Here is a 17,752-nt window from a genome sequence, read left to right as displayed (position 1 = left end):
AAAGGGCTGCTCAGAGCTGTATAATTTTGGACTTTTCTGTGGATAGGAACATATCTGAATAGCCTTAGACACAACTCCTGTGTTCTGCCATCTTCACAACTAAACATCTACAGATCTGAGCCAACTAGACTTTAATGAAAGCAACATTTTCTTAATAGTTTCTATAAAACTAGCTTACCAAATTCCTGAAGAAGTCAATATTAAAAGAAACAAGCCAGTAAACAAGATAAACCCTGTATTTATCAGTGCCTAAGCCACAACACATTCATTGTATAGCCTACCAAATCCACAGAACAGAAACATTTATCTTAACTGTTCTGATAGAAGAGGTCTGGTGTAGTTTTGACAGCAGCATTTAAGAAGCATTATAATTAATCACTCTTTTGTTAAAGGAATGAATGAGAAAAAACATTCAGTGTTCTGAATTTAGCCACATGATCCTAGCTCAAGCTTAGGTAATAAATCCCCAACCAATCATGAAGTAAATTATCATGAAAGCATAAATATTACAGCTTTAAGACTTGATCTAGGAAACATGGAAAATTGTTAAATTATGAGCATTTTTTCAAAAGTTATTTACTCTTAAAACTCATAATTTCCATTCTGTACTTCTAGATTTTTAGGGCAATTTTATTCACTACTGGAAGTAATTTCTTTTAATGAAGAACTAATTAAAAAATGAAGACTTATCAGTGGAGACTTTTCACTTAGCACAGCTCAGCTGCCAGAGAAATATTCGTGTCCTCCCACTTACCACAGATGCTGAGCACCCATCTTTTCTGTGAAAGGTGATAGGATATGAGTATGCTCAGAATGTATTGAAAAGAGCCTGTGGTTAGCAACACCTCCTGGCAATCATTAACTGAAACAAAAAGGGGGAGAAACAGGTTTTAATTAAAAATTGTTTCTCCAGAGTCAGCTGCTTGTAGCTGCATATTGCTGAAGGGTGAAATAATTTGTGAAACAAGCAGACTGAAAAAAATAAATCAAATTTATAAAACCTCAGTTTTTTCAAGTAGAGGCACTACAGTTTTATGCAGTACTTCTGTCCACAAGATTGAATATGATCTGTATGTCGGTGATTACATCAGGAACACTTCCTGAAGGTGGTTGTCTTTTGAACTCTGCTTTGCTACTGATTACAACAAGATAACAGATAATCAAGAGCTGGTCTTGACATATGGTCTCCATTCTTAACATTTGAGACCATCTAAGGTTTGCAGTGGTCAAGAATTCCCAGTAAGAATTACAAAATTTCTTTGGTCATGTAATATCACGCTAGATGTAAAATTAGTAGTTTTGGCCACAATTTGCCAACGTCAGTCTGAACTACTGATATATAATAAAAAGTAAAAAACAACCTCATTTCAAGTTGCACAGAAGAAAAGAGACTGAATCACTGGGATGCAATGGCAATATAGAGAAATACAGATTTTTCTGTATGGGTGTTAGCAAGATTAAGTTATTTATAAGGCCAAATCCTAAGAAATGTAGTACTTTCTTATTTAAAGAAGAGTATCAGAATGTCAATAATTTTAAAACTCTTTCAGGAGAAAAGGTTTCTGGTCACAAAGAGTGTCATCATCCAGAGTTGTTCATTATGGTACATTTTAGGAAATAAGTCTCATAATACATTAATCTAGAAAATTTTCATTATGAGCTGACCTGACAAATCAAGAAAACAAGCCAACACAAAAATGCTGTGCAACTACATCTTTTTATTTCCATAAGATAAGAAGCACAGCCACACCACACAGTTTTAAGGCTTAGAATAGAATAAAAGAAAAACTTGGACAGGCTGTATTGATGGGTCAAGGCCAGTTGCATGAGTTTCAACAAAGCCAAGTGCTGGGTCCTGCCCTTGGGTCACAACAACCCCAGGCAGTGCTGCAGGCTGAGGACAGAGTGGCTGGAATATAGCCCAGGGAAAAAGGAGCTGGGGGTGCTGGTGACAGTGGCTGAATGTGAGCCAGCGTGTGCTCAGGTGGCCAAGATGGCCACTGGCATCCTGGCCTGGATCAGCAATAGTGTGGCCAGCAAGATTAGGGACATGCATCCCCCTGTACCCAACACTGGAGAGGCTGCACCATTAATTCTGTGTTCAGTTTTGGGCCCCTCACTAAAAGAATGATATTGAGGTGCTGGAGTGTGTTGAGATATTGACAGCAAGGCTGGTGAAGGGTCTGGAGCACAAGACTTATGAGAAGTGGCTGAGGGAGCTGGGGTGGTTTAGCCTGGAGAAAAGGAGGCTCAGGAGAGACCTTATCCCTCTCTCCAACCACCTGAAAGGAGGGAGGTTGTAGCCAGGTGGGAGTTGGTCTCTTCTCCCAGGCAAACAGCAAAAGGACAAAAGGCAGTGGCTTTCAACATTAGCAGCTAGGGATAATTGAGTGAAAGAAAAGAAAAGCAACCGTTATCCATGGTACCAATCTGCATTCTTTTTCCAAATATAGTGTTTTATTCTTCAGCCAAAAATGCAACAATGACGCTGCATCCAGTCTGATTTGACTTAACTGAAGTTTTCGAAATGGTTGATATTGATCATTCATATCCTATCTCTAATTTCTCTAAGCACCAAATGATTTTCAACAGCAAGACTGAAAATGCATAAAAATTTTACTGTATTTCATAACTTTAAACCTTCTGGAAAAGCTTAGCATATTTATATGCAAGTAAATTAAATAGTACTGGGAAATGTTCCTGGATGGTCAAACACAATCATCTGTAGTAGTAATCTGTTGGCCCAGACTCTGGCACCCTTTTCATTCACACTAATTTATACTTTTTCCAGGCAATTGCTAATGATGGTGTGGGAATAGGAACTGTTGTAGGGACCATTCCCAATAAGCAGTTTGCATGCAGGCTCTTTGGACACTTCAGTGTTGACTAACATATTTGTGTATTCTACTGTGCCAGTTGGCCACAACAATTGGGAACTTTCCCAAGCACATTTAGTTTACTCCTATAAATATAGCTTTCCATTTCCCTCTAATGATGTCACAGCCTCCATGCCAACTCTGTTACCTCTCCTGTTTTAGCTTTGACACATTATGCCTGCCTCTTTCTTGCTCCATTAATTGCAACTCTAGAAATGGGCAGTAACAGCGAAACACAGTAATGTTTGGGACGGGATTGCTTGAGAGGATGATCTTCATCTAAGCTGAAGCAATAAACAAGTGAACTGAAAAAGGAGTTATTTGAAAGGGTATCCAGGAAAGAGATTTGTGTGTGTTTTCAGTTGCTGGTAATATAAAAGCTAATTTTTAGCCCTCATGAAAAGGGGTGTTTTTAACCATGGAACTTGATCAAATGTGTCCTTTTAAATTCAAGTATAGCACTCAGTGTTACAAAGTTAGCATTTTGTACTCTAATAACCTTTTGCTATATTACCTTTTAGATCCATTAATTGCAAAAATAAAATTTCAGAAATTGAGGAACATTTTTAAATATTCTTGTAAAGCAAATTAAGAGTTCACTGCTTATTTTAATATGTGAACAGTTCAAAGATACATGAAGTAATAAAATATCTTGATTAATTTGCACATAAACCAAACTCATCCGTTCAGAAATTAAGAGGTGGAGTGTATATAATGGACAGATAATTGTGAATGAGTCATCATAATTTTTTAAAAATAAAATCACAAGTTTTATTTTAATTGTTGACTCATCTGTGATTTATTTTCCCAACTGTTCTATCTTGTTTCTCTGTCAAATCACGTCCATGGTCATCTTAATCTTTTCACTTAAACAGACTGTGAAAATATTGAAAACTGTTTTGCTACTTAATAAAATACCTTTCTTGGTCAGTGTCTGAAAACTTTGAGTTAGAATTGTATTTGTGCTGGTCTAATTTGTGCTGGTCTAGTTTGTATGCCACCTGTTTATTCTGAGGTTCAATGTTGTTCAATCTTAGGAAACCACACTTAACTGCAGTTTCAGTGCTGCCTTCCATGCGTCAGCTAAAGGTTTGGTGTCTTGGTAAATGGACAGGAGTAGGAGTAAGATAAAATGTTTCCTTTTGATTTCCATCTGGCTATGCAGAGAAGGAACAAGATATATTCCATCATGGTAAGCTGCTATCTGGAGATGTAGACACAGATAGTGAAAATGAACACGGCTAAGAAGAAATTTTCAAGTGAAGAGGCTGTCAGGATTAGAATTGTTTAGCTAAAGATGAAAGAAACCAGGATGTATTTATGTAAAATGTAACTTCTGTAGAGGAACTACACTAAAATATATATCTATTTATTTTCTGTAAAGAAGAGAGGCCAGTGGGTGAAGAGGAAAGATGATGTTTAATTTTTCCTATGGCCATCTTTCCTATAAGGTGTTGCTGAGAATATCAGAACATCAGACTAAGGGAAGGACTAAACCTTTAAACGGACAATGCAGGTTAAACCTGTAGTTGGCTCTTTTTTAATACCATTTATTTTCTTCAAAAGAAAATTCTTAATGCACTAATGTTAGAAGAATTTTCTACACATGGCAAATATTATAGTTTTACTATTCCATTTACACATGTGCATATATTTTGTATACATTTAAAGTTCAATATATCTGTGGGGTTTTTTTAAGATTTTCTGTGCCACTTTAAGACATACTAATTAACATTACCACTACTTGACACTAATCAAAATTTAAAGCTGCTGCATGAAATTGCATGAAATATGTGAAGTTCTGTGAAGTTCTAAAAAAAAAAAAAAAAAAAAAAAAAAAAAAAAAAAAAAAAAAAAAATCTGAGCTTCGAATTGTAGTAAATGTCTATAATATCTGCTGAATGTTCATAAGATATGTGTTCATTCTGCAGTGAAGGTGAAATAAGTTCAGATATAGTACTAAGAATTAGGAACTACCTGGCCTTATTATTTAACCTTGTAAATGTGATTTAACTTGTTTGTGTCACACTGCATCCTTCATTAAAACATAATTAATTTTGCAGTCCATTTTGCCATGCTCCATGGTCTTTTGTATCTCAGTCTGGGCTGTTAATCTTCCCTGTGGTTATAGCAGCAGACTTAATCTGGATGTGACTGTAAATTTGTTGCTGCAGATGTTGCTTTTCACATAATTTGTTTCAGGAAAGTAGGGAAAGCCATTTTTGGGGTTTGTGTGGTTTTGGTTTTGTTTCACATAGTTATAGAAATAAGTATTTCTGATAGTAATTTTCCCTCAGGTGTACTTAATCAGTGGTGGGGGTTTTGTCATTGATTATAATATCTCCTCGTCATGTTTTGATAACTTCCTTAACATTCAGTTCAGGCTCCTAGGGTGGGATTCACTGCACTAACTTCAGATATCTAGAGCTTAGGCATTTCTGTCTTTACTGCCTCCCACCTCTGTAGTGTGATTCATCTCAAACTAAAATAGACATCTAAAATAGGTCAGAAACAGTGCCCCTTGAAAGTGCCTGTTTTTATTGACTGTAAATGGAGCCTGTGGTAGCACACAAGAGACATAGACACTTCCACTGCAAATAAAGCCCACCAGAAGATGCCAAGGTTCATTTTTTTCCACGAAAGAAAGAAATGCAGAAGCTACCTTCCCTTGGCAAGATTTCCATGTCCTTGCTCAATAGCAGCCACATAATTCCCAGCTTTCCATATGTTCTCATTCCACCTGAGATTCTCTGTCCATGAATAATTTTCTTCTTTTGATCTATAAACTTTATAGTCTTACCACTAAGCTTTCAGCATTTAAAAAATGAGCTGTGACTGTAGAACACCAGATAATAGTTGTCTGCTCCCATATAGAAGGGACAAGGTTTTGTTAGATGAGAGCAGTACCCTGTCAGTATCAAAGTTTAATTTAAGTTTCACTACATTTTTATGCTTTTGTCAAGTAGCTATTTTTCCTGTCTAAGTGTAGGTTTTTAGACTGTGGTCCTCAATAATAACAGTTCTATCTTCATTTAGTATTGGTACACACATTTGTTGATTATCAATCCATCTTCGTATCAGTTTTCTACCTTGAGATACAGATTAAGCTGTAAGAATATTAAGAACATAAACATCCCACTGTTTATAAGTTTATGGTACTTTTTAGACGCATGGCAAGATGAATCGTGAATAATGCTGCTTAGTCACTTGCATGATAAATATTGAAGTCATCCTGACTGAATGCAGAAAGGAAATATATAATACTTTTACGTTTCTATGTCTTAGAAATACTGTCTTACTTAATATCCTATCCTCTTTTTTTTTTCCAAAGCATATTTAATAAAGCAAAAAGGTGACTATTGTGAAGATTAAGACATAGAAAGTCCTTTTTTGAGGGTTTAGCAAGTTTTGTAACTATTCAGCCTGAAGATTGGAAAAATGGTGGCTTTATACTATTGCCTGTTGACTTTCCTTTTAGAATTTCCAGGAAGATAAATAGGGTAACTGAAAATCAATATTAAACCAGCATTAATCAGCATAGCATATTCTATGATTGCCCAAATCTGAATTGTGAATTAAATAAAAAAATTTAAAAAATTAAAAAAAAATATTTAGTTCAACAGAACTCACATTTTCTAGCACTGGGAAAGTATTTTTCAGCTGTATTTGTATATCATGGGTTTTTTTCATAGAAAAATGCAACATTTACTTTTACTTAATATAGCTATGCATTTTCTGGATCATTCTATATTTTTATAATAGTTTGTAAGGGGAAATGAAAGTGTGCTGAGTCAAGATGTGGAACAGCCATTTGCCCTCAGGATGGTATTGACTGTTTTGTTTTATAATCCCATATCTCTTCTCTTCTGGAAAGATGATTTTAGACCGTATCAGTACACAAACACTGCCACTGCACTTTTAGAAGGGAAAATGGTGTCAAGTCATTAAGGACAAGCACAGATAAGGTTTTTAGAAGAGACTCTTTCTGCTTTCTACCATGACCACTTATAAGGCTGTAGTATGACAGTGAAGAGATGTGCACCATAGCAGTCTTGAGGTCTTTTCAAGCTACTATGTTATTACTGATTTGTGGCATGTACTTAAAGTAAAATAAAAAGGCAATAAAAAGTTTTACTGTTTGTATCTAGCTATAAAATTTTACATTGTCTTAAGGAGACTACATTTTGTGAATAAATTTGGAGCAACGGGTCTGACATTTTCAAACTTGCTCAGTCACTCCAAGTGTGTTTTGCCTCTTAAGTGCAGAACAGTGAAGCCTAAATGCTCAAAATGGCATCAGCAGGGCTGATGTGACTTAAGAGAGGCTATTCAGAGACTGAGCATCCCTGAAAATTAGGTGAAAGATGCCATTAATTAAACAATTTAGTTAGTTACTGCATTTGGAAGTATGACTGTCCTTCAGAAGATTCCAATTCCAAGGGTTGTTATCCCATTCAGGATCGTTGCTCTTACATCTTCAGCACAGAAAAGCTACCAGGATAAATCTACTTAAGGGAATTTTATTAAATCATCAGTAATATTTCAATTTTTTCACAATGTGAAAGAAGGCATTCTTATGTAATTTTATGGGTTTATTCTGGTTATTCTTACTTTTCAAGTTTGTGTTCATTTCATTCAGAAATATATCCACTGACAGTTTAGAAAAATCATGACATTTTAATTGAGAAAGTAAACAAACAGACCTCCTTTTGCAAAGTCCTGCTGATGTCCACAGTTCTTACTCAAGAGAGTATTTCCAGCTCCCATGCAAAGTATGGGACTAATCAGTCCTGAATTTTAACTTTTGATTCATTTCTGTAAGTTCTTACTCAAAGGACCACTTTAACAACTTGCATCAGTCATTATGACAAAAGATACTTTCTAGATGGAGGAGAAATTGAAATAAATAACAAAGACAATTGCTTTGGCACAAGTTTTCCCAACAGCCTTTATCTTCTAGATAAAATTCTGTTACTCATTTTCATTAGTAGTTTACTCTCTGAACAGTTTTTATACTTGCAGAACAGGATACATCTGTATGTAAAGATTGCAGAACAATTACAGTATAAAATAAATTATCAGAATGAAAATGAATAAAATAATACTGTTAGGAAGAAAAAGTATTTTTCAAAGGGAGGATAAGAAGGTTTGAGAGGATATCTATCCACAGTAAGTTGTAGTGCCTGAACACATTATCTCAAAGTTGTATCTTCTGTTTTTCCCTCGTTGGCTTTCATCCTATTTTTATCCTCAGGATGAGGTACATAATGTAAATGTTCACTTATAAAAACCACTCTGCTGATGATGATACATAGGCAATGATTATCATCTTATGCTCTTTCATAATTTCACTCATCCTTAATGTACTGTGATCCTTTGCAGTAATGTACATGATTTAGATTCTATGTTTGCTGATAAGAAACTACTCTTATTTTGCCAAGTGCTGTGATACCACTGTGTATAATGTTGCACTATAATCAACTTAAGGCATAAATAACAAAACTGACACCTAAGTTATATGACACACAGTGAAATAACAAGCTGACTGTTTACATTATTTCTTTTCTACTATCTGGGATCACATTACTTTGGAGGTTTTGGTCTTGAATCATCAAAAGTTAATATTAGATTTGACTGAAATATTAAAGATGTTCATAAAGGCAGTTCACCTCTGTGACTATATAAAAAATTGTGCTTGATTTCAAGAACCATCTAGACTTTTTCATGAAATCTGTATGTCAGAGAGCAGAAATGTAGTCCTGGCATCAAAAGTGAATGGCAGAGGACGATTATATATAGCAAATATGGCTGAGTATCTGTGCTTTTGGCAGTTGAAACCCAAAAGTCGTGGAGAAAAGTAAATATCTTTTCAAATCAGGTATAAATTAACTTTCAGAGATAAATCTCTGAATTTTTCGTGGTTTGGTTCACTACACTTTCTCACAACTCTGCCATCCTCTGTTCCTTCAACTCTCACATTATGCTTAAAGTCCAGTATACGTCTCTATATACAAGCATTAAGTTTTCATTCAGTTTCTTTTTTAGATTCACTCAGTCAGTAACTGTCGTCAACACATAACTTTAAAAATAGATAAAACCAGTTTTTATATCAGGTTCATTTCAATTACCTAATTAGCCTCCGTGTACAGCCTTGAGTTACTGATAGTTGAGTTATATATCGAGTGAGGGGAACTTGAATTATTTCCAGAAAAATTGAGTGGTGCTTTGGATATTCCATCCTGGCTTTGTTGAACCATGTGAAAGAGAGTTAGACATAAAACTTTTTAATAGTTAAGTCTTCAAAGCGGGAGAATTAATTTTTACACCTGTGATGACCAGAATACTTTAGGGCAGTGCTGCACTAGCTGTGCTTAAAAATTCCCTGTCCAGAATACAAAAGAAAGGGAAATTTTGCTCCTGCACAAGCAATCAAATGGTATCTTTTGGACTTAGTGTTATTATAGTTGCCATCCAAAATTGTTGATTATGGACTGCATACTTGATAGGTTATACATAATCTATTCTGAATGAGCAACTGTATTCATAAACTCGCTTAGATATTGAATGAGCAATTTTAATTTTATTGACCTTTCATAGCATAGAGAGATTTACTATTAGTTAAATGAATTGTCAGTTTACCATTTAAAGGAAAAAAGGTTTTAAGGGTTTGAAGTTGATTAGTTGATGTTGACTTTTTTTTTTTAAAGTAAATAAAATATTTGGAAAAATACTTTGGTATATGCAAGATTACTTTAAAAATGAATTGTGTTCATATTTGCACTTCCTGTGAAAGCTTTGTCATTGTTCGCATGCTTGAAAGGGAAGCCATCATACAGAATAAACCTGTTGGGACACATCCTTTGATATTTCTGACATACCGTTTTTATTTCTAACAGAAGATATTTTGTTCTGCAGTGTACTTGTCATCAAGGGTTGCACAAATCCTTATGTTCAGACTTAAAATAGGGCTCATAAGTTCATATGCCTTGGTACTAGCACTTGTTCTTGTGAGACACTTCCTGATACAAATGAGTATTTGCATACTCCAAAGCAACAAAGACCAGTGATGGAAATGTTGATAATTTGCTCTTAATTACTGAGACAAGATGAAAAACAGGCTTTACTTATCAATAAGATAAGCTGATCTATTTCTATCAGTTTTAAATTCTATAAGGATTTTCTGTTAGTACTAGAAGCCTGAAAGGGAGCAAGAACTGTTCTATGTTTCACTGTCTTTACTTCTCCCACTTTGCTTTCTGGGAGCTATACCAGCTGGAAATGGTTAGTTTCTGAAACTTCATATGTGTGAGTTTTATACATTCTTTAAAATATATTAATCAGATTTTGGTTTTGTGCTGCTTTGTTGATGGGGGAAACAAAGAAATATTTTTGGCATAGAACCCCATTAAATAAGCTGAAAGGAACTATAAATAAATTTTGATATAAAAAACAGACGTCATTAAGATTGACATTAAAATTTGATATGCAATTGAATATCTTTTTTTCTGAACTGTGGTAAAGGTTTAACATCATTTCCAGCCCTTGATAGCTGGAAAACAGAACTCTTTAAACATCAACATTTTTCAGTTTAAAGCAAAGTCAGGATATTTTAAGACAGATGAGTAACATATCATCTGATACTCCCTCTGTTTTGATGTCTACAACAGAAGATAATAAAGAAACATCAATTCAAGTACAGCGATGTCAATATTGGAAGATTAGTAGGTTTCTCTGAGTCTGTGAAGTAGAAGTGATAAGGTCTAGTGGTTTAATGTGAAAGCTCTCTAATGTTCTGAAAATCACACACATACTACTCCTGGAGGAAGGCATGTTTCTTTAATATAGTTTTCCCTGAATAGAGACAGAAATGAGAATAATATGTGATATAAAGTCCTGTTTTCTGGATAATTACTCACCTAATTGAATAAGAGCTGGTGATTTAAATCTTAACTCAAAACATCTGCTTTATATTGCACTACATATTCTGAAGAGAAACTATATATCACAAGCACTAGCACATTAAAAAGCTAAGTGTGTTTGTCAGTTTTAAAAAGTGCATCTTGTCTCTGTGGTCAGAAATAGAAGGGTTTGTATTAGTGTCCCTGAATTTTGAAAGTACTTCACATAATCATCTGATATATCTATCTATATATATATAGAGAGATATATATGCCTTCCTTTTTGATGTGTAACTTGATGGGTTTTTTAATATAGCTATATCTCTGATACATATAACATATCTTGGGTTTTGTACTAACATATCTTGGGTTTTGTGCCTACTGTCAAAAATTGCAGGCTAAGTATAAAAACCCCACTTAAAAAAAATTAAATAAATAATCACACTGAAAATTTTGGAGAGCAGTATCTAAATAAAATGTAAAGCTCAACATCTTTCATATAATAAGGATTCAGTGCATGATAACTCATACATTCAAAAGTAACTGGAAATAAAGCCATCTCAGAAGCATTGCCATATCAAATACTTTTAAACATGTAGAAATTTTTCTTTTCATGCTGGAGATTTTTTTCCCTCCACTACAAGTCTCAGTGTATGGAATAATTAAATCATTAGTTGGAAGATTCATGGGAGCAAATATTTGAATGGGGATTGCATCCACTGTAAGTACTTCTACCACTGAGCAGTAGTCATGGTCTTTAGGTGTGTTTCTCTGTTTGTCCTGTTGGGTCCCCAGTTTCCTTCAGTTCCATTTTCTGCTCTCTTCAGTTCATGTTGCTTGATACCCTCCTTAGTCGTTGTTGCATTCAATTAGACATGGGAGACCTCGTTCCAGCTCCTCCTGTTCCAAGGAGATTGCTGAATCCCAGCTTTGGGGCTGCTGGCTTTTCTGAAATGTGACCCTTTCCGTAATTATGAACACTCATTCTGCCATGCATCAGTTCATGCTTTACTGAATTTACCTGTGCTCTAACCACTTCCTGAAGGATGTTAGTTTAATATTTTTCAGAAAAAAACTGCTGTAAACAAATGTTTTCAATCTATTTTGGGTGTTACACCAAAATAACATTCTGTTTCCATGAGGATCATACAAGAATATGATGTTCCCTGTACTCCAGTGAGATAGAAGTAAATTCATAGTCATTACCTTTCCTCACAAAGTGGAAGTTAGTGGAGAGTTAGAATAACAGTTACAATGTTATGCCTTCTCTCCAGATTTCTACTGATTAGATAGGGAGATATGTTTATTGGAACTGAAATGCAGGTGTGGTGGGGGGCTGTTGCTTTTTTTTTTTTTTAACTGCAAATTTTTTCACCAAGGCAGGAAAGCCAAAACAACAGATAAAGGACCAAGAACAGTATTTTGAAAAGCATTTTTCAAGTAACAGGCAGCCAAGTTATCCCAGTAAGAGCTCCCAGTGGAAGGCTACAGCTAAAAGATGTTCAGTCCTAGAGGAACAAATAGGGAACTAGCAAGTCGAAATACAGCAGTAGTGTTATGATCATGGAAGGCATTATTGTAACTGTGACTAGAGGTGTTGGGTTTAACTGTGAGTTTACAACCTTAAGATTTAGCACATGCCATTATGAGAAAATTAACTGTGTTTTCTATATCCCTGGTAGAAAAAAGGATTAAAAGTTATGAAAGTTGAAGCAAGAGAAGTTCAAGCTAATAGGTACAGTTACTGAGTAGTGAAAGTACTTGTCTGTCGGAGGAATGTACATGGGATTTTGTACATGAATTCTTCAAATTATGCATTTGGTGAGGAAACTCTGATGTAAACTTCCTTCTTTTTCCAGGGCAAAGCATTTAAAATGTCCGTAAAAGAAACTTTATTCATTGCACTGTGGAGAAATAGCATGTGTTTTGTAGGCATATTATGAAGAAGAAAGTATCAGCTCATAATAAAAGGTCCTCTACTCAGATTATAAACAAACTGGTATCTTTCATTTGACCAGTTGAGGGGCCTCTTTGCTAATACAAGCGTCTAGATCTTCTGGAAGAGAAATCAAAGAGGGGCTAATACACTGTAATCTCAAATCTATGTCTTAAGAAAATGTTCCAGACAGTAGTTTTGCTTTGATTCTGTAAATGTTATAGAAGCCATATCATGGTAATTATAAAAAATTGCTAGATATGAATAGGATCTGAGAAGATTTTTTCTCTTTGGCTTACAAAATATTATTGCAGTATGCGCCACTCTGACATACACATTTAAACAGAAAAACATCTCTGTGTCTTTTCCAACTCCTTTCATAGTCATTTTACTTTAGAAGCTTCAGTATCTCCTATTGCTAAAAGCATTAAGATAAGACAGAATAAAAAACATAGCCTGGCAACTCACCAGGCTTTTAAAATTTAACAAGTTCCTTTTGAAAGTACCATTTCTTAAGTGTTTTTTTGTCTCCTTTAAACCTTGTAAATAAAATACAAAGTGCTTGACAGAACATGCAAAGTTAGTTTTGCAACCACTTTACAATTTTACGCTTTTCTGTAACCCTACTTTTAATTTTTTTTAAATTGAACACTTATTTTCTGTTGCTGAAAGGTGTCAAGTTTTTCAAATATTACTTTCTTTATCGTCTTCATGTAGTTCAAATTATCTGTGTTTGAAGAAAAGATGTGATGAATGATTTTTTGAATGTTCGGTGCAGGTGTTCACAAGTGTTGTCAGCTTTAAAAAATAACTTCTTTAAAACATCTTGTGTATAGCTAATGAATTAAGCTGTAGGTCTATAGCTTTGCTAAGCACAGTAAAGCTCAGAATAAAATTCCAGCTTTATACTTAGCAATGTTAGGTAAACCTTTCTTCAAGAGGGATTCAGACCGAAGATGATAAAAAATAATTAGAAATAAGTGACAAAAGAGAAGCTTATAATGTGTATTATATTTAAACTGACTATAGCTCTGTAAACAGTCTCACAAATATTTCTTTCTCCCCAGTAGTAGCACCAAAAAATAAGAAATGTAAAAAATACTAATTTGGAAAGGAATACACAGTTTCTGGTTTTTTTTCTAGACAAGACAGTCAAAATGATAAAAAAGCCACCTTTGTTATTTAAAGCAAGTTGTATGTGTTAACATAGCTGTCATCAACTGAAATGATAAAATTATCGTTATCAAATGCAGCTATAAACTGAACACGAGGCATGCTTCAGGTTAGTCAGAAGAGGTCCTCTGTTTTTCACTGTGCATGCTTGCTTGAAATGAAACTGTGTTTTATTGGTTAACTGGGATGCTTAGCATAATCACTTTGCAAGGCTGTGGTGGAGGGAGGTGATTATCACTGAGAACAGATGGGCAGGTCCAAAGCATTGCCAGATTCTGCACAAGCTCCATGTACTGTAGATTCTGGCTCTCTTTTCTTTGGCATTTCTAATTTTTATACATCGTGCATATTACAATGGACTAGCTGAGCTAGAGGTCAGGGAGCAATGACCTTACAGTTTAGCTCACAGACACAGGAGTGAGGAATTCAAAGCACTGTCGCTGTCCATCTGAACGGATGGGGCAGACGGAATTTTGTCCAATTGCCTCCCTAAATGTATAAAAGGATTTGTCTCCGAGCTTAGCACTGTGCTCTGCATCTGTAGCTCTCTGTGGATTGTACTGTGTGTGACCAGAAATGATATTCTCGGATATGAACACTGTCTCTGCCTCTCCTAAAGTGCATCCTCCTAATGGGACCCGGTTTTATACTTTTCAGGTAAGTGAACTTTAATAAAACTGAAAGGATTTTAAACAATAGGTAAACTTTGAGTAAGAGTAGCTAATATGTTAACAAGCTTATGTATTCGTTAGTACTGTATAGGTAGGAGAAAAAATGTAAGAAATCAATATCATCACAGTAAGTTTGCTGCCTTAAAAAAATCAGCATGTAATTGCTCTTCTACTAACACAAAATTACATTCATTATAATTTTGCTATTGTTTGTGTTTTCCAATGATAGCATCATCTTGCAATTAATTAGATTTATAGTTCCTTACATGGACCCACACTGTATTTCTGTTTAGTTCAGATAAGCACTCTGTTGAAATTACCAGAAATTCCAAACTCATATTATACAAAATATATTTTTAAAACTTTGTATATTGTATCTGTCTGGATCTTTTAATATTAATCCTGAATGTAATTTCATGCTAGCTGATGCTTAATTTGATTCCTGTGAATAGTGTTACATGTGCAACTGATAGAACAGCTTAATCTATTGGTAGGATTATTAAGGTTCTCAATTTTAAGCCAAGTTTTGCCTCATCTAGGTAAATAAGCTTGTGTGCTTAGCTAAAGCTAAAATGTATTATATGCTCTGTATCTTAATTGCAAACCAATATAATTACAACTATCTTCAAGTAGAATTTCATTATAAATAATCTTCAGTACCTTGGCTTCGAAAAACTATGTACTCCTACATTAAGATTAAACAAGAATAAAAAAACTCTCACACACATCCCTGTCCCAGATGGTCCTTACAGCATTTTGGCCCTGCAAAGCAAATCAAACACTCCACTAACTTAAAGTGGTAACAGCTTTTTCAATGCAGCCTCTGATACAGTTAAGATTTAAATATCGTTCTTGCTCCTATTTGCCTAGCAGATTTGTCTTTTTCATTACTTATGCTACTATAGAGGGATTCTTTAATATGTAATAAACCCTGTGTATACAACCAGAACAAGCAATCTGAAGCAAATATGATTGTAAAAGTTGATCATAAAATGTATGGCAAACTTCTATTGCAAAATCCAGGTACAGCATTCTTTAGATCAAAAATTGCATTTCATTCTTGTCTCCTTTTAAATCCATTGTTTTTAATTGTACTGTCTTGCCCTTCTTACAGTGGTGTCAAATAATAGTTGAGGGCTGTGCAGAAAGAATGTCATCCTCCTAACAGTGACGATCTGCTGATCCTGGCAGTGATTCAGAGACATGAGTGCCCCAGGCCTGTTCCTCTACAGCATGACTACTTTTTTCACACACTGACATCTAAATATTCTGTACAGCCTCCTGTAGCTATGCTCTTAAACACAGTTCCTGACGTCAGGTATTCTTTCTGAGTATGTCGAGTTGAAAAAGTCACAAAAATTAGGATGCTTGGTTGTGAATATCTTATTTTGTGATATTTTATGAAAGTGCTAAAGTATATACATTTTTGACAATCTGTATTATTGTTACTAGCAATCCCTGTGATTACTGTGGATATTATCCCACATACAAAAAATTCTCTTTTCAAAATTATTTCTTCTGCAGATTTTTGAGCTAAGAGGTTACTAAATAAAAGGAAAGTGGAACTAAATTTCCTGTTGCATCCTGGATACTTTAACCAACAACGAAGAGTTAAATGACCTTGGAATGTAAAGCTGTTAATTCTGGACAATATGTGTTTGTGTTCTAGAACAGCTTGGTGTTGTCCATGCAAAAATAATCTCTGAAAATTAAAATAAAATTAAAAAACAACAACAAAAAAACCCCAAAACAACTAAAGAGAGCCTGTATTGTCCTGTGATGTCCTTTTTCAATCTGTTCCCCACTTATTTAGTTATATATGTGCAATATAAAGTGATGTGAAGCTACTTTCCAATTCTTGCCTTGGCTTCATTGTTCCTTGTCTCCTAGCTTTTGACCACCATGTTTGTGCTACCTTCTCTTTCCCCCTTGAGTTACTTCAGTCTTTGCTTACAAATGTAATAACTGCTGGGATTATTATTACTTATTTCAATCTGTTTTAGAGTTCCTTTTCCCTTTTGCCTACTTGCCTATTTTATTGTTTCTATGTTACATTGAATCTCTTTGAGACAGAGATCTTTTGTTTAAATAGCCTTTAAAGTTTAGAGACGGGTTAATAGTTCTTAATTTGAAATATGTACACTGGTATTTAACCTAAATATGTGAAAATAATCTTAGCAAAAGCAATATCTAGCATGTTCAAAACTGAAATACAAAAATTGTGAGGTGAGGGCCTGAACACAGATTGATGGAGGGCAATGAGTGATTAAGCTACTGATTTCATTGTACATTGATGTAACGATCAAACAGTTGAGTTAATTGTGCATTGATTCAATAAAGCAACAGAATAATTATTTCTGCAATGGAAATGGTACCGAAAGAAGCAAAAAGCAGATGTGCAAGTTGTAACTTTATTATCAGCATTTCGCTGATGTTCTCAGGAAATAAAACCAAGTTGGATTCTAGTGGCCAAGGAATCAGACTGGCCATACAGGGATGCATCTAGCTGAGCACTTGGGCTAGGGATAATCAGAGTTAGGGTTTGACAGACTAACTATCTGAAGATTCTTGATGCTCCAATGTCTATCCCTAGTTGCATCAATGTCTGTGACTATCTAGAAGCTATGATGTTCCTAGTACCATGGTTCTGCTCAGGAATTTTGTCCTGAAACTCTGCAGATGTTAAAAACATAGTTTGGTACAGTGTATTTCCTGAACCACCTGCTTTAATTCAAAGAAGCTTAAGTTTTGATCCTTAGACTTTACTTTATTAAAGCAATTAAAATAGAAATATATATATATGAGAGGAGCTGATATAAAGAAATGATGTATTTTCTGAAAGGAAGGAACTGTAATGATGTTATGAACAAGGTTTAACTTTATAATAACCAGGGCAGCACCAAAATTTAGTGCTTTGTATTTCAATATCACTATGCTTCATCTCAATTTTTGTATGCCAAACTTGACAGACTTCTGCAGCTATATAACAGAAAGCAGTGATTTCCTTTATTTTTGCATTCATCAAACTTGATAAAAAGATTTTTCCTACGTGAGGTGGATAAATTAGTTTCCCAGGAGTCCCACAGTGAGCATATTTCATGAACATTGTAAACAGGAAAATTAAAATAGTAACATTGCCTTGCTCTCTGCTTGATCATGTATTTTGCTGTATTTAATGGTTATTTGCATGTAATGATA

At 34.7% G+C, this 17,752-nt stretch overlaps 1 protein-coding gene across 11 annotated transcripts in view; it reads left to right on the top strand.

Moving 5' to 3' along the window:
- Positions 1-17,752, top strand: part of PPFIA2 (PPFI scaffold protein A2) — a 281,559-nt gene that overhangs the window by 77,162 nt on the left and 186,645 nt on the right. For 2 of the 11 annotated variants that reach the window (XM_088165003.1, XM_088165001.1), the window contains exon 1: positions 14,124-14,540. The exons of 6 other annotated variants lie outside the window; for them this stretch is intronic. In XM_088165003.1, the coding sequence (XP_088021129.1) occupies positions 14,460-14,540 (81 nt within the window). In that variant the 5' untranslated portion in view covers positions 14,124-14,459. Of the gene's footprint in view, positions 1-14,123; positions 14,541-17,752 lie in introns of those variants that run through there. 3 more of the 11 variants (XM_088165006.1, XM_088165005.1, XM_088165004.1) reach the window with 2 other exon arrangements.

This window comes from Sturnus vulgaris, chromosome 5 (genome assembly GCF_052056855.1).
Source record: "Sturnus vulgaris isolate bStuVul1 chromosome 5, bStuVul1.hap1, whole genome shotgun sequence".
NCBI classification, from domain to species: domain Eukaryota; kingdom Metazoa; phylum Chordata; class Aves; order Passeriformes; family Sturnidae; genus Sturnus; species Sturnus vulgaris.
This window is presented reverse-complemented; position numbering and strand designations above follow the sequence as displayed.